This window comes from Ursus arctos, unplaced genomic scaffold (assembly GCF_023065955.2).
Source record: "Ursus arctos isolate Adak ecotype North America unplaced genomic scaffold, UrsArc2.0 scaffold_2, whole genome shotgun sequence".
NCBI classification, from domain to species: domain Eukaryota; kingdom Metazoa; phylum Chordata; class Mammalia; order Carnivora; family Ursidae; genus Ursus; species Ursus arctos.
Genome location: NW_026622874.1, coordinates 27,537,608 through 27,563,054, shown reverse-complemented (window position 1 = coordinate 27,563,054; position 25,447 = coordinate 27,537,608). Strand labels below are relative to the sequence as shown.

Below are 25,447 nucleotides of genomic sequence, written 5' to 3'. Positions count from 1 at the left end.
AGAAGCAGGCTCCCCACTGAGCAGGGAGCCCCACACGGGGCTCCATCCCAGGACCCCGGGATCATGACCTGAGCCGAAGGCACACGCTTAACCGACTGAGCCACCCAGGTGCCCCTGAATGTTCCTTTTTAAACGCAATCTATTCCCTTACAGAGGTGATATATTTTTATCTTATCTTGGAGAGTTGAGGACGAGGACGGTATTTCAGGCAGGGCACTCTTCACCCTGCAGCGTCTCTGCATCTTCCAAGCTGCTTCGCTCCCTTTGCATTGGCCTCCATCAGTTGTGGGAGGGCAGCCTACAGGGTGATGCGTGGCCATCTATTCGTGTTCCACACTGGGATGCTAAGCACTGGCTGGGAGCTTCAGGAGCTCAGAAGGGGCATGAGGACGGCAGAGCCGTGGGGCAGTCGGCTGGTCCCCAGGCTGAGGTAGACCAGATGACTCATCTTCAGTCTGGTCTCCTGGTCCAGTCAGGTGCTCCCAACCTCCTGCCTGGGAGAGCATAAGCTATTGCCAGTGTTCCTGAGAGCAGAGCGGGGACAAGGCTCACCATCCAGAGAGCACACTGTCACTCGGCCCCCTGCCTTTACTGGGGACATCCTCTCTGTGGAGTGAGCAGAGGGCCAATGCACAACAGGGCACAAGATGGAAAAGAAGGATCTCTATATTCCTTAAAACACCTGGTCCTATGCAAGACACAAAGACAACTGCCCCTTTTCAGGGACCTCTTCTCAACCCACCACCAAAGCATATGTTGGAACAGGGCTCTGCAGACAGGGACAGAGAGGGGGCCGGACCACTGCTGGAGGCAAAGCAGAGAGAGGGTCAGGAGAGAAGAAGTGGGAAGGAAAAAAGTGTCTTGGGAGTCACGAGGTAAATCATACAATAGAAAAATATATGTGGGGAAAGAAGCCAGGTGAAGTGGAGATGGGAAGGGGAAAGAAAATTCTGTGGAAATCCTTCCCGGGCACTTTGCCATTAGATGGATGGGTGCAGCAGTCCGCTGGTGATAGGGCCACAGAAGGAGCAGTTCCCCAGGACAAAAACACAGGAGGGAAGGCCGGGCACTGCATCCGTCAGAACTTAAAGGCTCAGAGTCCAACGCAGCTAAGGATCGAGGCTCCAGACACCAGTAGCCTCTCTGTGTCCATGAGCTCGGACAACACAGAGACTGAGATGGCGGCCCTCCTGTGTGTGTGGAGGGGAGGGGCAGGCCGTCAGGGAGTGGACTGGTCCTCCTCCCACCTTGAAAAATTCTGAAGAACCCGTTCATGGAAAAGCCCACACTACGTGGAAATGTTCTTTCCTACAACATATCCACAACAAGCTTGTTTAATTTACTTGGTCATGAGGGACCCGTACTAACCCAAAGGGACTCCATCACTCCTCAGTCTGCCCCGAACCCTCTCCTGTCTGCGTTAGCACTGATCTCAGAGCTGACCACAGCACCTGGTACTGCTGCCCCTCCCATCTGGTACTGGGTCCTGGTACTGGTACTGCTGCCCCTCCCATCATCCTCGGGTCTCTGGGAATCACGTGGTCTGGAGGTGGTCACCTGAGTCATGAACAGATACGTGGGCAAAGAGGACGCCCAGCTAAGACACACTCCCTGGCACTGAGTCAGCAGTGTCTGTCCGCCCACTCAGACCAAGGTACAGTATCCCCCTTGTGCTCTTCCCACTAAAGAACATACCAGAAAGCGCATCAGAAACAAGCACAGTGGATTTCAACACTATTTCCACTGCCCCGATTTCCCACAGCCCAGAACTCCTAAAAACAGCACAAGTAAATGAGCACAACAACTAACCCCCCAACTTCCTGGGACGGAGAAGTGGGTTTTCTGGAAGTGAAGAAAAGTTTACCCTGATTTTTCAATGACTCAAAATATCTTGACTATATATGGGCTGCTGAAATGTAAGTGGGATGCAGATGGCTTCATAAGGCATTATTGCAAGGAAAATGGATTACAACCCTACGAAGGGCGGCCATTAGAGAAGCAAAAGAAAATTAAACAAATCTAAAAAAGAGCCATTTAGCCCTTTCCGCAAGCTGCGGCCACCCTGCCCGTTCTACTCAATGCACATGGGCAGTTCTCATCAAGGCAAATTGCAAACGTGCAGCAGAGGGGGAACAGAACACTTCTAAAACAGCCAGCGGACGCGCTTCAGAGCGAAATGTTTGTGTGAAAATTGCACCATCTCCCAAATTGCTCAAATGTGCCAGTTGCTTTAGGTTTCTGATAAAACTCCGTCTTTTGTAAAGTTGGTCAGTAGAGAGAAGAAAATGAGTTTGGATTATGGGCTCAGCTCTATAAATGACCATGCACCATGACCCCCCCCCCCCAACCACATCCATTTCAGGAGGTGCACTGGTTACAAAAGATGTGCTGTGCTGTAACAGTTTCTAGGCACAGTTTCCAGAAAACTCCGAAGGGGCTGGAAACCCACCACGCAGGCTCTGTGGAGCTCAAGAAATAAAGTGTGATTGCATACAGGAAATGTTCTGCTCTGCCTCACAAGCAATTATTCCCATATCAGCTCAAAGGAGAGAAGAGAGAGTAAGCAGGTAAAACCACCGGTCAGGGTCTTTATGTTACGGCACACGTGACATGAGCTGCTTGTGCTATTGCAAAACTGCCGGGGACTGGATGCCTTCACGTGCTGGACGGGTTGGTGCGGGGGACTCACTCAGATGGTTGTCTTATCAACAAGATATTCTGCCCAAGACCACGGAAAATTTCAAAATCTCTTAGTTAAGATAAAGTGTTTGTGGGACGCCTGGATGGCTCAGTTGTTTAAGTCTTTGCCTTCAGCTCAGGTCATGATCCCAGGGTCCTCAGATCGAGTCTCGCATCGGGCTCCTTGCTCAGCAGGGAGTCTGCTTCTCCCTCTGCCTGCCACTCCCCCTGCTTGTGCTCTCTCCCTCTCCTCTTTCTGACAAATAAATAAATAAATAAAATCTTTAAAAAAAAAAAAGAAAAGAAAAATTGTTTGCTTCCTAAAGTAAACTGGACTTGCCAACTAATGCCACGTAGCGATAAGGAAGCCAGGTCATTCCGGCCTGCTGCCTATCATCGCTGGCATCCCCACTGCCTGAGCCATTCTGAGAAAGGTGAACAAAGAACGGGCCGGGGTCTGCTACCTTCACAGAGAAGATCTCCTGTCCGAATCCATCCAAACGTTCCACTTCGTTGATGTACATGAGTTCGGCTTCTGCTGGCAGGATTCCACTAAAATCACAACAGCATCGAAGAAGGAAATGGTTAAGGGCAACAAAGGCAGTGGAAGGTCCTACCCTCCTGACGGCAAATTCCAGAGCTGTGGTTTCGCTCTAGTTCTGGGAAAAGCAATCATCACCCAACTGTGAGGACCTGGTTCATTACTAAGTAATTCATTAACATATTCCCCACTGGCCTTGACTCAAGGGGGAATAATCAGAGGAAGGTAAAGTGTTTAATTAAGAACTGCGGCCCTATAAACACTAATTATTCCAGACATCCCTATGAATAATGCTGCCTGCTTTAAAAAAAAAAAAAAAAAGTTATTTTTTTCCCACCTGGGAAAAAAATCTCCACTGTTAAGGAAAAAAAAGGGGAAAAAAAGGAAAAAGTTTATGAGGACGCTATTTTGGGAGCTAAGTGGCCAAGAGGGGAGAGCCTGCGACCACCGCAGAGGTCCTCAAGAGCTGAAGGAAGGCTGTTTGTTTTCCATTGGTCCCAGAACTCCACGTAGCCCTGCTAGCAAGCTCTCAGTGCCTCCTTGAGTCTTGATCCCCTCTCTTGACCTTGACTTTCCCACCGAAAGCCCCTCCTCAGGTCTTCCTGCTCAGCTCAAGGGGTCCCAGGCTCCCCCGCTCTGGCAACAGAGCTTTAGGAAGGTCAGAGAGACGAATTCTCCACGTCTGCATGGGCTTGCTGGTGGTAAAGCAGAAAAGGAAAAAAGGAAGGGAGAGGAAGAAAGAAGGGAACAGGAGGAAGGGGTGGGAGGGCAAGCAGCAGTTTTCAGATCTACCCGCATGCTGGAAGACACACGCAGGGGGTTGACTGAGCCAGGGGCTGGGGCTGGGAGCCGGCGCCTCAGCCAGCCTTACCTGTGGGCTTTGTGTTCCTGGGCTACCTTTTGGGTCAGCTCCTCCAAAACAGCTTCTTCCAGGGCCAAATCCTAGCAACACAGAAGCAGTTAGGGCCATTTGCTGTTTTGCTTGTAAACCTTCAGAGCTCTCTTCTCCAGGGGACGTGCCCGAGTAGTCTCCCTTCATCGATCTCCCCCGGACTCCTTCAAGTCAAAGGCTGTCCACTGTAGGACTGAGGGTCCACGGTTACTTCCATAACAAGGCTCTCCACGATAACCTGGGCTCTCGGCTACTTCAAGGCATAGTTTGGGTCGCTGCCTACATTCTGCAGGGTCTGGGGATAGCACTTTTTTCATTTACCGTTTTCCCCATCTGCCCCTCAGACTCACTTCTACTGAAATTGCTTTGTCGGTACTTACGTGGTTTTTCAAAGATTTATTTTATTTGAGAGAGAGAGAGAGAGAGAGCGAGAGCATAAGCAGGGGGAGGGGCAGAGGGAGAGAGAGCCTCTCAAGCAGACTCCCCACTAAGCGTGGAGCCCAACACGAGGCTCAATCCCAGGACCCCGAGATCATGACCTGAACTGAAATCAAGAGTCGGACGCTCAACCAACTAAGCCACCCAGGCACCCCAGGACTTCTGTGTTTTTAACGATCAGGGTACAGGCAAATGAATTTCCAGCCCATTATCCTTTCAAAAGCTGAGCCTAGAAGGGGCAGTGCCCGGCCTTTTTTGTCTACCACTAAAATATCAGTGAACTAATTCAGAGCTAGCTACCTGGAGGCAGAGAAGGCTCATTCAGATGTTACTCGACAGGCCCTCGGGAGCAGACGAGGCCATGCTGGCTAAAACCAGGGAGTTCTATAAGGTCACAGTGTGTAGCTGACCAGCTGGTGTCTCAACCACCTGACTCCCGGGCCCCTGGGACCACTGGTGTGCTGGCTCCCAAGGGGTGAGAGCCAACTGCATACACCACTGCCCAACATCCCTTCAATGACAGCGGAAGTTCATCAGGGACTGTGAAACATTTACTAGCACTGTCTGTGATGGAGAGATGATCTGAAGGAATAAATCCAAGATGGAGAGACCAGGGCAACCAGTTCCTGAGACCTGACAGACGTGATTCCAGAGCTCCTCGCATCCCTGGTGGTGGGAGCCTCAAGCCCAGGGCCAGCTGCCTCGGACCCTGCCAGGCAGCAGCTTTCACACCCCTGCCCCAGGCTGATAAGCACTGAGGTGGACACAGATGCGCACCATTTCCCTCTGAGCTCCGGAGCGGGTGTCAGAAGGGGCTCTGAGCTATGTGTCCCGGTGAAGCCCTCTGAGGCTCATCGTAGACTTTGGGGGCGAGGGGCTGGGGGCTGAAGTTTGGCAGAAAACATCCCACGCGCTGCATTGCCTTGATTCTCAAATACCAATTATATAGAGGATGACCTCCAATCTAACAATTTTCCATGGATGAAACACTACCTCCAAAAAGGTACACCTCAAAAACACTGCAAGAAACATCCCATCTCAAAATCATGAAAACATGAAAAATCGGTTATCTTTTAAAGCTGGAAAATGAGGGTGTAACTGTACACTGGAAATGCTATAGCCCTGCACGTGGTCATGAGAAACCTCAGAGAAGGTGGAGGGAATTCCTGGCAGCTCTCATTTTTCATGCATTAACTGATTAATTTGCGGCTTCCTGTGTAGCCACCCACTAACTGACTCAAGTCCACGGTAGGAAAGAAGCGCAGTTCTACGTCGTGGAACAACAAAGACACCGCGTGGCTTAGAGATGGAGGTCCGTGCGTGCATCTAGCTACGGAGTGGAGATAATAACCCGCCACAGAATAAAATAAAGACAGGTACGTGAAGATCGAAGAGTGCTCCATTAAACCTCAGCTTCCTACTTGTAAAGAAGAAAAAGTCCAAAGGTGCCCCTCCGCTACTGTACTCCATTCAAGCACCTCGTCTGCGTCTGGGGCCTCCCTGAGGTATGTGCCCCTGCCGCCGAGAACGCTCGAGCGGCCCAGCGTGAATGAAAAATGGCAGAGTGCGTGCCTGTACACAGCCACACACCTGTGGAGTGCCCTGTGTACTTAACTTTGTTCTTTTCTCTGCTGCAAAAATACCATTTGACAAATTCGGTTGCTTTAGAAGATCAAACGAGGCCATTCATCCCATCTTCCCTCCCCCACCAAAGGAATGCATTCTTCTCTTTGAAAGCTCTAGTGGAACCAAGCAGAAAGTTTACAACCTTCCATGGCTCCCCACTGCCTGCTCGATTAGGTCAACACCTAGGCCTGGCTTTCAGACCATTCTTCAGGGTGACCCGGGCTTCCCTTCCAGACCTCCTCTCTCAAGGGTGTTAAGGCTTCGGGCAAACACCTCTGCTGAACAGAATGCTTGGACATCTCCCGACACACTCATGCCGACCCTTCCTGGAAGAACCCCCCAGGGCCCATCACATGGAATGAAACGTCACTCCATCCTTCAGGTCCCATCCCAGCTCCCGTTCCCTCGATAGGGCTTCCCTAGCCGCCCAAGCTGGACGGAAGCCTGTGCTCTTTCGCTCTGACGATGGCTCCTATAGCCCTCACCACAGTCTGCCTATGGTCTCTCTTACAGAATTATCTGGATGCTCATCCCACCCTGTATCCTTGTCACCCTCCCTCTACTACACTATAGGCACCTAAGGGCAGCAGCCCTTCTCCACATCACTGCCGGACCCATCCCAGGTCTCTTACACAATGTCAGCTTATACACAGGAAGTGATCCAGAAATGCTCACTGAACTGAGCTCCATAAGCAATGTGTAAGTTTCACATGATCAAACTGGAGTTTCCAATCATGCAGAGCTGGTTAATGATCGTTTGTACCTTCTGCCTGTCCTCTGCTTACACTTCAAAATGCACGCAGTACTGTTGCCTGAAAAGCACAGTCTTGGGCATCCTTGTGCTTGCATATCAGAGCTGGGACAGTCATGCTAATAAGAAGATGATGATGGTGGCAAGGACCAGGACAACTAACTAATAAACACTTACTGAGTGTTTGCCATGCGCCCAGTCACGTCACATGCACCCTCTTCTTTTGCCCTCACAATTGGAGTAGGCTTGCTATCCCCATTTTTAGATGAAAAAATGGACACTATGGTTAAATAATTAAGTTTTAAAATAAATGGAATTAAATAATGGCCCGAGGTCGCACAGCTGTTAGGTGGCACCGCCAGGACATGGGCACAGAATGCTTGGCTCCTGGAGCCTGAACCACCTGACCACAGGCCCCAGTGTATCCAGGTTACAACATGGGGCGGAATGACACGGCAGAAGCCTAGGAACATTCACGACGCAGATACACATGCTGACATCAGCGCTGTCCAGCAGGACTTTCTGCAATGAAGGAAATGTTCTGTGTCCGAGCTTTCCAGTACAGTAGCCACTAGCCACACGTGGCTACTGAGAGTTTTTTTCCATGTAGCTAATGCAACGGAGGAACTGAATTTTTTAACTTTAATTAACTTAAATTTAAATGTAAATAGCCACCTGTCAGTGTAAGAAGCTGCTGTCCTGAAGAGGGAAGTTCTATTTTTATTTTTTAAAGACTTATTTGAGAGAGAGACAGCAGTGCAAACATGTGGGGAGAGGGCAGAGGGGGAGGAAGAGAATCCTCAAGCAGACTCCCCACTGAGCGGGGCTCGATCCCAAGACCCCAAGATCATGACCTGAGCCGAAATCAAGAGTCGGCCACCCAACCGACTGAGCCATCCAGGCGCCCCCCCCCCCCGAAGAGGGAAGTTTTAGATCCAAGAATAACACATCCATATTTGTCCATAGTGAGATTTAACAAGGTCTATGCCATTCAAGTATCTGATTTGCTCAGAGCCCAGTGGGGACAACGGTCTTATTCTGAAAAAGCTATGACATACAAAATAACTCCTTCTAGCCTTCACAGATAGCACTTGGACCTGTGAAAGCACTGCAACATCTATAAACTCATAAAAGTTGTAAATGGCACCCAAGCCTGGACTCTGCCTAAAGGCTATGTGATTAAGACCTTTAAGGAGGGGAAGGGGGAAAAAATGTGGAAAATCACCAACCCAATTCATTGTCTCCATTGATATAAAAATGCACACTCTCTAAACTTCTAAGGTATGAGCTTCATTTTCCTCCCACCGAGCATACTGAGAAACCTCCAATGCTTGAGGTGAGCCTCTGAGACCCTCTGATCCAAGCCTGTTGACACCAAACCCTTAGCAGAACTTTTCTGCTAAGTAATATGCTGATCTGAGTGCAGAGACCGATCAGATAATACTGCTGTTTTCTTGGAGGGAAGAAGAAGAAGGATAGAGTTATTATGAAAAGCAGAGATCTTACAGTATTTCCCAACCAATAAGAAGGAGGTAAGTCTGCAGCACTGAAGTTCATCGCACACCCTGATAGGGAATGATAACCGCAGCCTCACTTCTCCTAGGCTTTCAAAACGTGAACCTGTCACCAGACACTCTACTTGCTCGTGTATGCCACAGCCCACCAGATGCCAAGTTCTGTCCATTTTATTTCCAAAATATCTCTTGCACTGCTTTCTTGTTTTTACTGTCACTCGTAACACCTATGTTATCGCTTTGCCAAGAGAACCACGCAGATTCTCATCTGACCTGCTTTCCCGAATGATCTTACTGCTCTGATCCAGCAGTTCTCCAAGTGTGGGGTCTGCAAATCCACCCACAGAGCCCAGGTGTTCTCTGTCCTGAGAGGTCTCATCTCGTCTGCTGCCACTCCCCACTGACTCTCTGGCAATCGCTCATGCCACCCTGCCCCTGCTCTTTCCCTCTCCATCTAGATCATTCCTTGCTCCCTACCTGTCTGCCTGCTGCAATCCTGCCCATCCTTTGGGCTGCAACTCACACACCATCAGTCTTTAAACCTCCCCAAACCCCCAAGCAGATGTAACCTCTCCCCACATAAAATCCTGACTGCACTTCATTACATTTGGCTTTGCATTCTGATTTTGCAAACTTCCTATTTACTCAACTACTCTGTGGCTTCCCTGAGAACAGGCACTGTTTCTTATATAACTTTATCCCCTGAGAGTTAGTTACCCAGGTTCGTGCTTTGGGCAAAACAGTCGGTTAAAAAAAAAAAAAAAAAAAAAAAGAGTGGTGAATGATCAGGATTTCTAAAATCAGAGCCAGGATGTTGGAAGCAGGTATAGCTTTTCAAACGTTTTAATCCCTCCTCGTAACTCTTCTCATTTACCCCAAAGCTACCAAACACACACACACACACACACACACACACACACACACACACACCAGGGATTAAAACCTAGCCTCATTCCTAATTTAACCCAAGATTAGACATCTGACTTCATGGACTCATTCAGTGAATTTTTATGCGGACAGACTACATGCCAGACAACAGGGACAAGGCAGAGAGGGTCCCTGCTTAAGGACCCTAGAGCTTACATTCTAGCTGACAGTCAATCCGTACTGAACATGTTTAGTGGTTGATGGCTGGAGTCTACCTTGGAGGTGGTTAAAGAAAAGGAAGGCCTCTTGGAGATGATATCTGAATCAAGATCTCAACGTCAAGTCATAGAAAGATCTGGGGCAGAGTGTTGAAGGTAGAGGAAAGCCAAGACGAAGGCCCTGGGATAGGAGCAAGCCTGATGTGCTCAGAAAGGAAGAGCACCACGGCCCTGGAGAGTAGTGGAACTGACGACTGGGGGGGGGGGGTGTCAGGGGAGAGGGAAGCATCTTGAGGAGGTGGGAAGAGGCATGTTAACTTTTCCAGTGTTTTTATAAAATGTGTTCCTACTTTATAAATGCATGGACGTGCCTCCCCAGGGAATACGTGTGTGGAAAATCCTCTGAGATTTTCAAAGGGAAGAATTAAACACCCAAAGAAGGTAGAAAATTAATTAGGAAAAAAGGAACTTACACTTACCATAGGAAATAGCACATATTCTCTGAGGAAATCTTGAGAATCAAACCGACTGTAGTCTCCAAAATCAGCTGACAAGAAAAAGGGGGGGTAGTATTTATTATGTGAAATTAAAGATGGAATAAAATGAGAGTAAAATTACCGCCACATTTATTTTTCCCACTTCATCCTATTTCTGCGCTAGTAAATGAAAACAGTGCCACGATGCGTTTGATAGCGTTACCACTTTTACTTAGCAATGCTGTAAATATCAGCACGGACGCGCTGTTACACAATTTTCTGGGGGGGGGGGAATGTGAAAGCGATCCCTAAGCTATTTTAAAAATCTAAAACAAACCTATACTTAAGTTTTTGTTAAATGTGCACCAACACATATCTTAAGAATATCTGCCAAGGGGACTTTTTAACTCAAGGTTAATTAAGAGAACCGAAGAGCCAAACCCATCTGTATCTTTTCATATATTTGCAGCTGGAAATTCCCACTGTAAATCACCCTTGGCAAGCAACCTTGCAAATTTTTACACCTCCCAAACAAGTTCGCATATTGCAAGATGCCAGAAATTCTGTTTTGTCCTGTTTTCATCTCACGACGGTATGTCTGAGCACAGGCAAAAAACACAGCGAGTCCGTATCGTCAATCTATAAATGTCTTGCTTCTCATCCCATGTGCTCTCAAGAAGAAAAAAATCAAAACAGCATACAAATTTAATTTCATGTAAAAAATCTGGCATCTAACAGGAGATACGGAACGCAGGAGTCCACAGAGACGGCTCGCGAACAGACGTTGCTGAGGAGACAAGGACATACCTACTGCCTCATGGAATGAGGAATGATCAATTACAGGAGGCATTCGAGACAGCGGAGATCACGTGCTCAGCCTAATTTCAGGTTTACTCATCACTTATCATATTTTATCATAACTTACAACTCTGTTGCTGGGTCTTTCTAACTGCCCAATAAGGGTTCTTGGGAAATTTATTTTACAAATACTATAGCTGGGGGAGTTTCCCTCAAACTGAACGGCTAGCTTCAAGGACCCGGTGTAAAGGGAAGCCAGGCTGAGCTCACCAACTTCCTTCAGCCTGAAAGCTATGGCCAGGGTCTTCCAATATCCAGGATTTCTGTAATAAACCCCATGACTGAAGAGTGACAGGGGTAAAGAGAGTAATAAAGTGAACAGAAGAGAAAGCTGTTTGAAAAGAGAAAGATCCAATTTGCAGATGAGGGACATAGATCTTCTCTCTCTTCTTCCTATTAAAGGTGTCTTTGTTATTTTGATGATTTTTCTGTTCTATTAATCATTCTGGGCACTGTTCCTTCCCCTTCCAGTCTTTAAGTGGACAGACGGGATCCAACATATTTTGTGTATTTTCATCCACAAGGTAACAAAAGCAGCTAACTACTAGGAATCATACGTCCAACAAAAATTGCTAAACTGTTAATACCCCGGGATAAAAGAGGTCAAGGGAAGGCTGCCTCTTCAGACATTCCAGAACCCAAACGGTTCAACCTCGGTTCAGAGTTTGGGATGGAAGATTCAGATCACAGCTTCTGCAACAACAGTCCACACAGCAAGGACTTGGCAGCTGGCATTCCATTTGGATGGGAACTGATTTTAAGGAAAAGAATGACTGAAAGAGACACATTTCTTTTAAAAAATTACATTTTGATCTTCTTTTCAATACTGACGAAAAGGAACTAAGCCACCACTCAATAAAGAGTAATGTATAAATCTATGTAAAAATCATGTAATGTATGTTACGTAAAAATATGCAAAAATATATATAACAAGTGAGAAAGATTAAAAAAATAGCTGTCTGATAAATCTAAATAGAACAGACTGCAAGGTAAATGTACTCCACTATGGGTTTGTTGCTTCATATTACAATCGTGCATTTTATTTTATTTTTTAAAGTAGGCTCCATGCCCAGCGTGGAGCCCAACATGGGGCTTGAACTCATGACCCTGAGATCAAGATCTGAGCTCAGATCAAGAGTCAGACGCTTAACCGACTGAGCCACCTCAATGCCCCTACAATTGTGCATTTTAAATTTCTCTCTTTGTGAGAATAGGGGTGCCTGGGTGGCTCAGTCGGTTAAGCGTCTGCCTTTGGCTCAGGTCATGATCCCAGGGTCCTGGGATGGAGCCCCGAATTGGGTTCCCTGCTCAGCGGGGAGCCTGCTTCTCCCTTTCCCTCTGGCCCTCCCCTCCACTTGTTCTCTCTCCCTCTCTCTCTCAAGTAAATAAATAAAAATCTTAAAAAATAATGCAATAACTGTGTGAGAATAAATTATATGGCAATGTTTAAAGCTACCACACTCGAAACTGATGGGAAAGTCAAAGAGTCATAACACGAAGCCACAAAGTATGACCACGCTGGGCAGTGGAATAGTTTTGAGAAAATGTTCCACAAACCCTGAACGTAGCTTTAATTAAAGGCAGGATGAAAGCTGCTGTTTCTTCAAATAAAACTAAAATCATACAAGCATGAACAATTTGCAAACAGCTTTGAGAAAGCCACCAGCCTGCCACCAAAAAAAAAAAAAAAAAAATCACTATTTCTGTTTTTTTTTTTTTTCCATTTCTGCATTTTTCAAGTATCTTGGAATGAAAAGTGAGAGTTACTAAGGGATCATTTAAGCAAATTCTGTTTTTTCCCTCTGAGAGGCCAGCAGCACCACAGTCGAAGAGAAAATGGGATTTCAGGGGCGCCTGGGTGGCACAGCGGTTAAGCGTCTGCCTTCGGCTCAGGGCGTGATCCCGGCGTTCTGGGATCGAGCCCCACATCAGGCTCCTCCACTATGAGCCTGCTTCTTCCTCTCCCACTCCCCCTGCTTGTGTTCCCTCTCTCGCTGGCTGTCTCTATCTCTGTCAAATAAATAAATAAAATCTTAAAAAAAAAAAAAAAAGAAAATGGGATTTCACAGGGCGCCCAGCGCGCTCCTTACCTTGCACAGCCAAGCCGGCCAGCCGGATCGCCTGTTCCAACGGACACCGCAACCGCCCTTCAAGCACGTCCTTTTTGACTTGCAGGTAATACTGGTATCTGTTCACGGGAACAGAGGAACAAATAAGCTTAAAAACACATGCCTGGAATATGTTCTCACAAGACCAACGTCTCGAGATGTAAAAGTCTGTACACGGCAGGACACACAGGTGATGCCCAGAAAGGTCAGCTCCATCCAAGATGGAACGTGCCCTCTGCCTGTGTTTATCTTCGTGCATTCTCAGTGTGAGAGCATTCGCATCAAATCATCCCAGCGTAGGTCAGCAGGATGAAATACTTGATAAGGACCCGTTCTTCATAACAGAGACCGGGAAGGAAAATGCCAGAACACTGACGGCAACACAGCTGCCGAACCATCCAACAGTGGTGCGTCCTTAGAACAACTCTGGAAACGGCGCCATTTTTTAAACTCAACAGGTTGGTGGGGTGAATCACCAACAGGCCAACAAATCTGGCATTCTGCTAGAATAGGACATTCTGCTAGGATAGGACAAAGCTTTTCAGAGCGAGGCTCACCACCCTACAGGTCTGTGACTCGCAAAAATCCAACCCATGTGCCCATGGGTAACATCCAGCCTCATGGTGGACCCCTGTCCTCAGAAGCCAGCGCAGTGCATCGTCTCCTTGCCAATAAAGCTGGATTCTTAGAATTACCGGAACATTTAGAAATCTCCTCACCCCAAACCTTTCTTCTTAGGACTCTCCTTCCCTTGACCAGACTCTTAAAACACAGTCCCCTCTAGAACAGACTTTTCCTGGCATTAATTCTCGGCAAATGCTAACAACTTTCTGCTCTTGGTAACCGTAACTCTCTACGTTTTCTAAAGTGGGACACGGCAATCCAGGGAGCTCAAGAGTGATCTGAAGCTCAACTCTAAATTTTAGAGAGGGGCAATCAGCGCTGAGAGCTCATTACTGTCATATCCACCTTGATACCACGGATAGCACTACACAGCAAGCCGATGCCTATTGACTCAGGCCCTCTGTCCCCTCCAGAGTCTCTGCTTCCTTTCTCCTCTTGGGTCTACTGGACGGAGGGACAGACAACCATGTCAGTCCCTGGTGGGAAAAACCTATACTCCAATCAGAAGGACCAACGTTGAGTTATCTAAAAATCCGTTTTAGTAAAACTTAGTATGTAACAGAAAAACAACATGTTCTTCCTATTCGTACCCTACCTTTCACCTAAAATTATCCATAATCATTTTATAGGCTCCACTACTGAAGCAGTAACCGTACTTCCTGTCCGTATCATTTGATGAAATCAAATAATGTATACAATAAGTATCTGTGCTGATTTTCAGAGACAAGTCCCTGGTATGTGTAGAAAAGGTGTGTGCCCACTCCGTGCTCTGAGATCAGCAGACATGGCTCCATTTCACCTAGTTATTCTATCCTTAGCTGGTTAGGGGCATCATGGATTCTAAATCCTTATATACAAGAACACGTGGTTAAAAGTCTTTTGCTGGTAATGAAGGAGCAGTGCTGCTGTTTCTGGAAGTGCACAGACAACAGAGAGGAAATTCTAGGCAGGGTACTTTTAAAAACCCTGTGAAATTGAAGGCGCTGCTGGTGGGGGCGGGGACTGTTGGGTGATCATCTGCCACGGAAGGAAAATTAGAATCATAACCTGTCTCTTCATTAGTCACAGCAGAGAATCAGAGTAAATGAAAACATTTTGAAGTAATAATTGTGTATGATTTTAAAGAAACACCAAGAGTAGATCAGAATAGCAAAAATTCAAGAAATCTGGTTTGCTAGAGTTAAAATATGCCTCATGCTATCTTCTGGTTCCCTTTTACCACCTGTTCACTAAAGTTAAGTCCCCAGGCTCAGGTGTATTCAAGCTCAACGTTTTCAAACGTTTCGCCCAAGGTGCATTAACACTACGGAAGTGTAGCCCCATGCACTCCCATAATACAGCTGCCTGCTGTTGGCCTGCTTTTCTCCCATTCCAAGGGGGGGAAGAGAGCAAGCTGGGCACATGGTAAGTGTTAAGGCTCTCAGGTTCCATCGTTTTATTTGGAGCTCCAAGAGCTCCAGCAGAAATGGCTTACGTTTGCGCCTTTGCTTCAAGGACTGTGTGCCCCATCAATCAGGAGCAAAGCTCAGCTTTGACAGCCTTCCTTAAGTAACAGATTTGTCTAAAAGTATAATCTGATGCACACTACTGGTTTACCCCCTGGGAGAAAACTCAGTTAAACCTGAAGTACGAGGGGAAACGTGGGCTTCGGAAGGTTACTTCCCTTTCCATGTAGCACAGCACGCTTCCTGTTTGTGTTCCCTTCCCTCAAGGTTCTTCTTCAGCACCGTCTGCCATGTTCTTTCCTTGTTGCCCAGCCTGGTTCTTGGTTTTCCCCTGGCACCTGTCTTGTGCCTCTGGGCCAGTTTTCAAGGAAACGGTAAAAGCTCCACTCATGCGGGTAAGGTTGGTCACTTTCCCTTCAAGAGACTGGGAACTGCCCATGAGATTTTTATGGAAGGTATTTTATGCCTCTAACCTAGCGGGTTCTTAGAGAGAACACCTCCTTCTGGAAACTGAGGCAAGGAAGGGGGTCCTAAGTCAGCAAAAGATCTTTTAAATGTCAAGAGTTCACTGTGAAAGCAGAAAGATCGTTGAAGAGGAGCCACTTAGAGTCTCAAGACCATACTTCTGAAAGTGGGAGAAGAAGAAGAAAAGGATGATGAGGAAGTGTTACTTCATCTTATTGCTAGAGGATCCTGCTGTGATTTTCTTCAGAAAAGTTACATGATATCAAAACCAAATAAACAAAACCAAAGAACAATGACAACAACAAAACCCCAGAATTTCAGGATAGGAAGGAATCTTAAGTTTACTGAAGAAAGGTGCAAATGGGAGTCTCGAAAAAGAAAAACAAACCAACCAGAACACCAAATTTCAAGGTAGGAAAAAGTGGTAAAGTTCACCTACTCCTCTTAATCCTACACAGTCAAATCTCTTCTATATGCCATCCACTCCTTGCCATCTTGAGTGGTTTTTTTAAAGATTTATTTATTTAATTTAGAGAAAGGGGGAGGGGCAGAGGGAGAGAGAGAGAATCCACATGCAGACTCCCCACTGAGGGGGGAGCCAGGTGATCCCACCACCCTGAGATTGTCACCTGAGCCAAAATCAAGAGCTGGCTGCGTAACCAACTGAGCCAGCCAGGTGCCCCATCTTCAGCAGTTCTGACTTATTTTCTGCTCTCCAAGCCCAGGAGAAACATGGATATTCACACTTATTAAGCACTTCCTGTATGCGGAAGTTGGTTCCATACTGAGGGACATCCTGGAGAGGTTTACAACAGTCTCCACCTCGCGGCGATGCTCATTCTCTCTTGAACCACTGACGTCATGGCCCTCTCTCCAGTGCGCTACTAAGGGCTCAATTTTTAAGAACCAAAGAGTAAAGCATTTTAAAAGGTGTTACCCTAACATTATCTGCCACGGTTAGAGCCTTTGATCAGCTGATACCTCTGGGAATATAATCCTCGGGATCCAGCAAAACAATAGTTACAGTTTTCTTATCCTGCTGATTCTAATTTCATCTACAGCTATACTTCTATCACACATGAGCGAGTTTTAGAACAGATCCACGCTATTCTAGGCAACGGTGTGTCCTAATCCACTAACAAGAACACCAGCATGACTCCTGATCATTTAAGTTAGACATAGGCTTGTACTGGGATACAAAACCGAGGAGCTGAAGAAAGCTGAGCTCTTTCTTGGAAGCCATCCAGACTACGAGAGAATCCGAACAGTTTAATAATATGCTGCTATTACCACGTGAGACTGTGGAGATTACGATGGGAGATCGCAGAAATGAGAATGAAATCTGGACTACTTTGGACACTGTTTTTGCTCCAAAGGCACTTTTGTAAAGTATAATAATTCTATCCTATATGAAGACTAAATTAGAGAATATGAGCTGAAATTCTATTTCTAGAATGTTTGGTTTTTGCTTATTTCTGATTAGAGATTCAATTCTAACGGCGGTAAAATGTAACAGTGAATCCTATTTTGGAAACATGCAATTTCACGGAAGTATACTCCACCCTGTCATAGCTTTGGGTGGAGGGGGAAACACACACACACACACACACACACACACACACACACACACACACACCCCAATCCTCATGCCAGGAAAGTAAGTATTTGCCAACTTTCCAAACGGATCCTCTTTGAAAACCCAAGCTCACAAGGAAAACTTTTTAACATTTTTCATATTCAAAGACCTGGAAACAGTCCATCTGACTGCTGGGGTCCAAAGAATGGTTTTAGGTTGGGATTCTGCTCTCCCTCTATGAACTGGTGAATGTAACTATGCTTGTTGAGTAAAGGTAAAATTCCTATTTTCAAAGTTTTTTGTTTTGCTTTGTTTTGTTTTTAATCCACAGAGATTAAAATTCAGGTTTCTCTAGGGGAAACAGAAAAGCTTCCTGATAGTCAGTGCTATTAAATATTACAACTGGAAACTGACAGATAATATGAACCAGTCTTGGGATGTCTCATCTGTCTGGAATATTTCCATCCAATCTCAAGAAAATAAGTGACTTTTCCATGTTCCCTCCTTCCCCTAAGATTCTGAAAAGGAAGTTTTAAAAAATGCCGTACCAGGCCAAATCAATAGAGCATTCAGTGCTTCTGACAGTCCTATCAAAGAACTCTTTCAAAATCATACCCTGTAACATTATTCTCGCCATTTACAGATACACTGCTCAGATCTTCAAACTCTCTTTTCCATTTATATAGGGGGAATTTATCTGAGCACTTATGCAACTCGGCTCTATTTGCAGGTCTGTTAACTACTTCTCAGATTGAGAAATTCCATGTGGTGTTCTGAAAAGTATGGGCTGTACTACCACAGAACCACAAATAAGGCGAGAGGAACGCAGAGGACGAGTACGTGTTGCTTTTAAAATATTTCTCCCACCCCTCCCACAAGTGAAATATTCATTCCAAGCCCAGTTCAACTGAAGTGTCTCCAACAGAGAACAGCCACAAAAGTATAAAAGCCTTAAGAGCCGATTTTGGTCATGGTCTACTCAAGGGCTCAACGTTTTCAGCATAAATCACAGGATGGTGGAGACAGGAGAAGGGGTGGCCATTGTGACTGCTCCAAATGTTTGCTCTCCATGAAGCCTCCTCTCTGTCCACGAGGGTCATTCCTGCCCACCTACCTCATCGACTCTGCAATTAGGCTTTGGGGTCCAGGGAATGGGGGTGGAGGTGACATGTGCCACCCAGGTGCAGAAGTCTTCCGAGCCATGTTTCCCTTCGCCCTGGCACTTGCAGGGCCCAAGAAGGACCACCCCACAGAGATCTGTGGGTCATATGTCGTCACGGCATGATTTACCCTAAGCTATGTGACAAGGGAAAGACTGCAAAAATCCAAGTCCTACCCTTTTGTTTTTAGAGAAGGAAACTGTGTGGAGGGAGAAGAATGACTTGCCCAAGGTCACACTGCTCTTGGAGGCAGGGCCAGCCAGACCAGAGCTCACTCTCCCTCCGCAGGGCAGGCAGCCACCCAGGCAGTGAGAGTGGGAGCTGATTCCCAGCCCTTGCAGGCAAGTCATCGGTTCCACTGAGGTCTGAAAATCAAAATGAAAAATAAAAACACCACTACCTGGCGATGTTTAGGATGCCACTGCCTCTGAGGAAAGGCTTCGATCACCGAGCCGCCTTCCGCCCCATCCGAGTGTGCGTGCCAAGCACGTGAGGCAGAAGCGGCAGGAGGAGCTTTTCTTTTTTCTTTTTTTTTAAAGATTTTATTTATTTATTCGACAGAGATAGAGACAGCCAGCGAGAGAGGGAACACAAGCAGGGGGAGTGGGAGAGGAAAAAGAAGGCTCCTAGCGGAGGAGCCTGATGTGGGGCTCGATCCCAGAACGCCGGGATCACGCCCTGAGCCGAAGGCAGACGCTTAACCGCTGTGCCACCCAGGCGCCCCAGGAGGAGCTTTTCTGTCAAAACGTAGGACAGGACAGTTGCAAGGTGATTCGGATCTGGTTTTTTGTCCCAGCAGCAGCCTCTGGGAAATTTCACTTCCCTCCTCCGGAGGTAGGCGGAGGGAAAGAAGACCAAGCTATGTATTCTAAGGACTCATAAACAACAGAAGACGCAGAGAGGGGCAAAGCGAAATCGAGCGAGCAGGGTCTCTGATGGTAGACTCCCACGTAGGAGAGGCTCTAGCCAGAAATGCCTACAAACGGCCTTTAGATGCACGTATATCCAAATGCAGGTTTTATTTAAAAAGCAAACTGCAGCTCATCCTCAGTGTCACACACAGTCCCTACGGACTCTGGAGCTGAATCGAGGTACTTCTAAGTTACCGATCATCAAGAAGTGACCCAGACTTCATTCTGTCGCTGGCTGACTTAATAATACCTGATGAGCGGACGACTGGCACATATCACCCATGCATTACTCCTTTCACCCCCACTGCCCAAGGAGATCTGAGAAAGAAAATGCTTTCCCATGGTTAAAAATAGGTTAGTGAAAGCATTCCGTAAGCTGTAACTATCGACCTGCCATACCACTGTTATTATCAGGCAGCTCCTGCCTGCCTCTCCCTTCTCTACAGGTCAAGGTCAGTCAACCCGGCTTCTCTCTTCCCGTGTGCACGGCTGGCACCGATGTGACGGCTCAGAGAGGGAAGCATGTCAATGCCATCCTTACGTGCCTCAGTCTGCAAAGGCTTCCATCAGCGACTCGAGTGGGAGGGCAAGAGAAAGATGGGTTGTTTGTCATTACGAAGGAAAGGGTTCCCTCACTAGAAAACTTCCCCCACAATCAGCCACAACAGAAGAATCTTGCTAGAATGTACTGGAACCCAGCTCCCCCAGAACAGGGCAGGGTATACCAAAGCACTACCACTGCTTTCTGGCTGACGTTATATCGGGCGAGTAAGAAATACATGTTTGAGTTTCTCTACTATAAAAGACAAGAAAGAGGGGATGGAGGACAGGCTGTCCTAGAACTCTGGGGTACAGAACAGCAAAGGAACATAATTTTAACACTGAGATCGACAGAGATACCAACCGGAGAGAAAGAGCACATTCCAACCATTCCAAAGGGTGTTCACCACCGTAAATCCAGATAATGGGCAGGGTGGCCCACCCTGTTCTCTGTCTGCCCAGACCAGATAAACAGGACGTACCCAGGCCTGCAACCAGATAAACCTGAATGCCTCCCTCCCTCTGTCCCTCTATCCTCAAAACCCCTGAGAAGATTTCAGTTGATGATTATTCGAGTATAATAATGTGTGTGCCACCTGACCCATGCACTATCGGAAGGCTTTTATACTTAATGAACGTTCAAGCTGACAGTCAATTAAAACTCTGCATTGTCAAGCAGACTACAAAGCCAACACTCCTGAAACTGTGCAAAGCTGAAATAACCCAACGGGGGGCGGGGAGGGGGAGGGAGGCTAAAACTACAACTCAACAAAGATAACCTTAAAAGGGAAAGTTTTTCTCCTCGCCTTTTCACACCACAAGCCAATACATGTGCATGCATGAAAATACAAACACAACACGTGCGTATGCTCACACACACACACAGACAAGACTGCCTCGGCAAAAATTCAATTCCAGTTTTCAGTGGTTATCGATCAATACCCTGTTTTGCTGCAGACGCCTAACTTCTTATCGAGACTCCTTAAAGTTTCAGTGAGTCAAAGGATTGCAATTCTTTCCTAAAAAGGATAATGTTTGTTTAAATGCACACAAACACACACAGACCTTAACTACTAGTGAAAAAAGGCCAATGATAGCAAGGTGTTGCAAAAGAGAAAAGCATGCCACAACCTGATCCTTGCTTTCTGCTCTTGAACTCCTGCATTAATTATAACAAATTACAGGGAATCCAAGTACAGTTTATAAGTACAATAAACTCCCTAATAATAGCCTATAATTTAATCAAGGGTTCCTTTAAAAAAGAAAAACTCTTTCTCTACAATACATCATAGAGGGAGAGAGAGAATACCCCGACACCACTTCTTTTCTGCCACGTTCTGCTACTGGGTACAGATTCCCTTCTGACAACGATAGGATTTAGAAGAACCGGATAGGTTTCACTGCTGTGGGCTGTGATGCCCTGAACTAGGAAAACCTAACAGAAGCAGAAATACCTACTCTCGAAAGAAAATACAGTCCTAGAGTGTATGACGTTAAAATAGAACCCGAGTCTGTTTTGCTCCATCTTAAAAATCTCCAATGACTTGGAAAACAATTTGGCAGTTCCTTAAAAAGTTAATTATGGAGTTATCATATGACCCAGAAATTCCACTCCTGGGTAGATCCCCAGAAGAACTGAGAACACATGTTCACACAGAAACGTGTACACACATGGCAACATTATTCATAATGGCCAAAAAGCGGACACAGTCCAAATGCCCATCAACTTATGAATGGAGAGACAAAATGTAGTCTGTCCATACAATGGGATATTTAGTCACAAAAAGGAATGAGGTACTGATACTTGCTACCACACGAATGAATTACGAAAACATTACACTAAGTCAAAGATGACAGACCGAAAGGTCACATATTGTACAATTGCATCTATATGAAATGTCCAGAATAGGCAAATCGACAGACAGAAAGTAGATTAGTGGTTGTCAGAGGCTAAGAGAAGAGGGAAGAATTGAGATCCTGCCAATGGTTGCACAATGTTGTGAATATACCAAGAATCACTAAATAGTACACTTTAAAAGAGTTAAAATATTAAATGTTGAGTTACGTGAATTTTATCTCAACAAAATGAGACATCCAATAACCTTAATTGGGAAAAAGTTCACACTCCTAATAGAGCCCAGGAGGCTCCTCACGGTCCACTCAGAACTCCTTTCTTTCTGACTTCCTGCCTTCCGGCTCACCACACACCTAAGCTGCTTCCCCCAACCTACCATGTTCCTTCCTGCCTCCTTCCTGCTTCTGCCCTCAGACTGCCCTTGCCCATCCTCCTCCATTTGGACAATCGCCTACTCATCCTTCGAAGCTCAGCTGAAATTTATCTCCCCTTGAAAAGCGTCCCAAACCTCAACCAGTTAATGGAGCCTCCCCTCAACCCCCATGGTACTTCGCTCGGGTCTCTCCTGCAAGGTCCTCTGCACCTCCCCCATTCCACCACGGCCTCCTCACAGGCTGGAGACTGGGGTCTTATCATTTAATGTCAGCACCTGGCACTAAGTAGACACTCAATAAACATTTCTGAATAGAAGAAATACTGACAGAGGAATGCATACAGACGGAGGGAGGGAGGGAGACAGACTAATTGCCTCATAGTAAGATTATGAGATGTTCTTTCTATGATATGGAAGAGGCACCTAAAAGTTTCAAAAATGTAACCCATCACACACTAAGCAGGAAGGCTTAAACTTTTTGCTTTTAGGCAAAGGGAAAAAATATTCCTTCAAAGACCTGGGATAGCCAACACCGTATTGAAGGAGAGCAAATCTGGAAAAATGACATTACCTGATTTCAAGACATTACAAAGACCAAGACAAGACCGTGTAGTATTGGTGAAAGAAGATCAACAGAATGGAACAGAGAGTCCAGATATAAACCCTCATAAACAGAGTCAGCTGATCTTTGACAAAGGGGCAAAGGCAATGCAACGGAACAAGGATAATCAACCTCTTCATCAAATGGTGTTGGCGCAACTGTGACTCCACATACCGCCCCCTCCCCGGCAAAAAGAATCTAGAAACAGACCTTATACCCTTCACAAAAATTAACTCAAAATGAATGACAGACCTTAACACAAAATGCAAAACCATAAGAATCCTAGAAAATAATAGAAAATCTGGATGACCTTGGCTATGGCAATGACGTTTTAGATACAACACGAAAGACACAATCCATGAAAGAAATTATTGGCTTCGTTAAAATTTAAAACTCTGTTCTGCAAAAGGCAATGTCAAGAGAATGAGACGACCAGCCACAGACTGGGAGAAACTATTTACAAAAGACACAGCTGATAAAGGGACTGATCCATAATATACAAAGAACTCTTAAAACTCAACCCAATTAAAAATGGGCCAAAGATCTTAATGGACGCTTCTAAGTAGATATGTGAAATAAATACGTGAAAAGATACTCTGCATCGTGTCATGAGGGAAATGCAAATTAAAACAACAATTAGCTACTATTACACAACTATTAGAACGGCCAACATCCAGAACACTGACCACCGAATGCTGGTGAGGATGTGGAGGGAGAGGAATTCTCATTCCCTGCTGCGGGAATGCAACCTAGTACGGCCACTTCGGAAGACAGTTTGGGGGTCTCAAACTAAACATCCTCTTACCATATGATCCAACAATCATGCTCCTTGGTATTCACTCAAAGGAGCTGAAAACTTTCGTCCATACAAAAGCCTGAATATAGATGTTTACAGCAGCTTTATTCATAATTTCCCAAACTTGACAGCAATCCAGATGTCCTTCAGCAGGTGACTGGATACATACACTGCGGCACATCCAGACAATAGAATATTATTGGGCACCAAAAAGAGATGAGCCATCAAGCCATGAAAAGACATTGAGGAAACTTAAATGCACATTACTAAGTGGAACAAACCAATACTAAAAGACTACACAACGTGTGACATTCTGGAAAAGAAAAAACCTATGAAGATGGTAAAAAGATCAGTGGTTGCAGAAGGGAGGGTGAATAGGCAAAGCACAGAGCCCCTTTGGGCAGGAAAAACACTCTACATGATGCTGTAACGATGGATACATGTCATTATACATTTGTCCAAGTCCACAGAAAGTACAACACGGAGAGTGAACCCCCTGAAGTAAACTAGGGACCCTGGGTGATGACAATGTGTCAATGTAAGTCATTCTTAGTAAAACTTCTGATAAGTGATGCTGATAATGGTGGAGACGATGAATGTGTGAGGGCAGGGGGTATAGAGGAAATCTCTGTACCTTTCCCTCAATCTTGCTGTAAATCTAAACTTGCTCTAAAAAGAACAGAATCTTACAAAAAAAAAAAAAAAATTCCTTCCGTGTGGCCCATTTATTTACTTGTTGATTTAAACTGCTTTCTGAGCTACCAAGTAGCAAAGAAGGAACTCGGGGCTGAATCACGTCAAGGACCAACAACAGCATGAAATAAACCGTAAGAGACTCGTAACTCTAGGGAACAAACTGAGGGTTGCTGGAGGGGAGGAAGGCAGGGTGGGGGGGGGGGAGATAAATGGGGGATGGGCATTAGGAGGGCACATGATGTAATGAGCACTGGGTGTTACATGCAACTGATGAATCACTAAATTCTACCCCTGAAACTAACACTACAGTATATGTTAACTAAATTGAATTTAAATAAATAATTTAAAAAAAAGAAAGAACGACAGCAACTCTCATGGTGGGCAAAAAAGAGTTGAGATCAGGAAGGAACGAGAGTCCATGTGATTAGCATGACCAAATCCACTCTGCATTGCCACTGGAAAATACAGAGCCTACCCCTCGGTACTAGGAATAAATATGTCTTGACTCATCCATCAGCTCAAACGATATACCTGCTTGCCCCGAAAGTCGTATGTTCATAATGTTACCTGTAACTCCACTGTGGGAAAAGGGAGCTTAAATTACACCTGTAAGCTAGGTGAGTCAACTCTCCAAAAATCTGTCTTCCTGGTAAAGAGCCAGGTTTGTGGCTAAGAAGTTTGCACGAATCCTTAAAAATTTGGTGAGCTAGCAGACGTAGAGTAGGCCTTTTGCGAGCTATCTGCCTAGTCTGAAGGAAAAATAAATGAAAATCAACAAATAGGAGGCGAGAGGATCACCTCTGTGGATGGCCATGCCTCGTAGTCCCTAATTAAAGGTAGCTCCTACATTCTTACACGTGAACAACTGCGAAAAGAAGGTAAGTCTTCTCTCAACTGAAATTATGTACCAGAAGTACGATGGGCTTAGTAAATGCTTGATGAATGGATGATGAAATGAAAGTAATTACTTACATATCCCTAGAGAAACAGAAGACAGAAACAGAAGTTCCCACCCTATATTAAGTCACATGGCTAGACACACAGGGTATCTAATCATTACTGGTGACCAGGAAGCTCGACATGGATGGAGATGAATGGGAAGACCCCTGGGTACTAGCATTCTATCTTCTTCGACCCAGCTTCCTACCATCATAGCAGGTCAGTGCAAAACTGAGACCATCCTCTGCTCTTAGAAATGGAATGTGCCAGTTGACCCAATTCTCAAATACCTGGTAGACTCAAGAAACAACCAGATTCTATATTGGCCAAAAAGGCAAGTGACAAGCCAGGCCAAGGGAACACCTTCCAGCTGTGGGGACCCTTCAGCCGAAGGTAAGCGTTGGAAGGGAATGACCTGTCATTGATTGTGATTTTTTTTTTCTGTTCAGGGTGATGAGCTGAAAATCCTGCCCGTCTTTATTGCTGTCTACTGTAGTC

The 25,447-nt window shown here is 45.8% G+C and overlaps 1 protein-coding gene across 3 annotated transcripts in view; it reads right to left on the bottom strand.

The window, feature by feature from the left end:
• The window catches only part of PTPN14 (protein tyrosine phosphatase non-receptor type 14), a 172,058-nt gene that overhangs the window by 41,813 nt on the left and 104,798 nt on the right, over positions 1 to 25,447 (bottom strand). For all 3 annotated transcript variants that reach the window (XM_026509139.4, XM_048225480.2, XM_048225481.2), the window contains exons 4-7: positions 12,951 to 13,048; positions 10,006 to 10,073; positions 4,092 to 4,162; positions 3,144 to 3,231 (exon numbers count right to left, since the gene is read on the bottom strand). In XM_026509139.4, the coding sequence (XP_026364924.2) occupies positions 3,144 to 3,231; positions 4,092 to 4,162; positions 10,006 to 10,073; positions 12,951 to 13,048 (325 nt within the window). The remainder of the gene's footprint in view (positions 1 to 3,143; positions 3,232 to 4,091; positions 4,163 to 10,005; positions 10,074 to 12,950; positions 13,049 to 25,447) is intronic.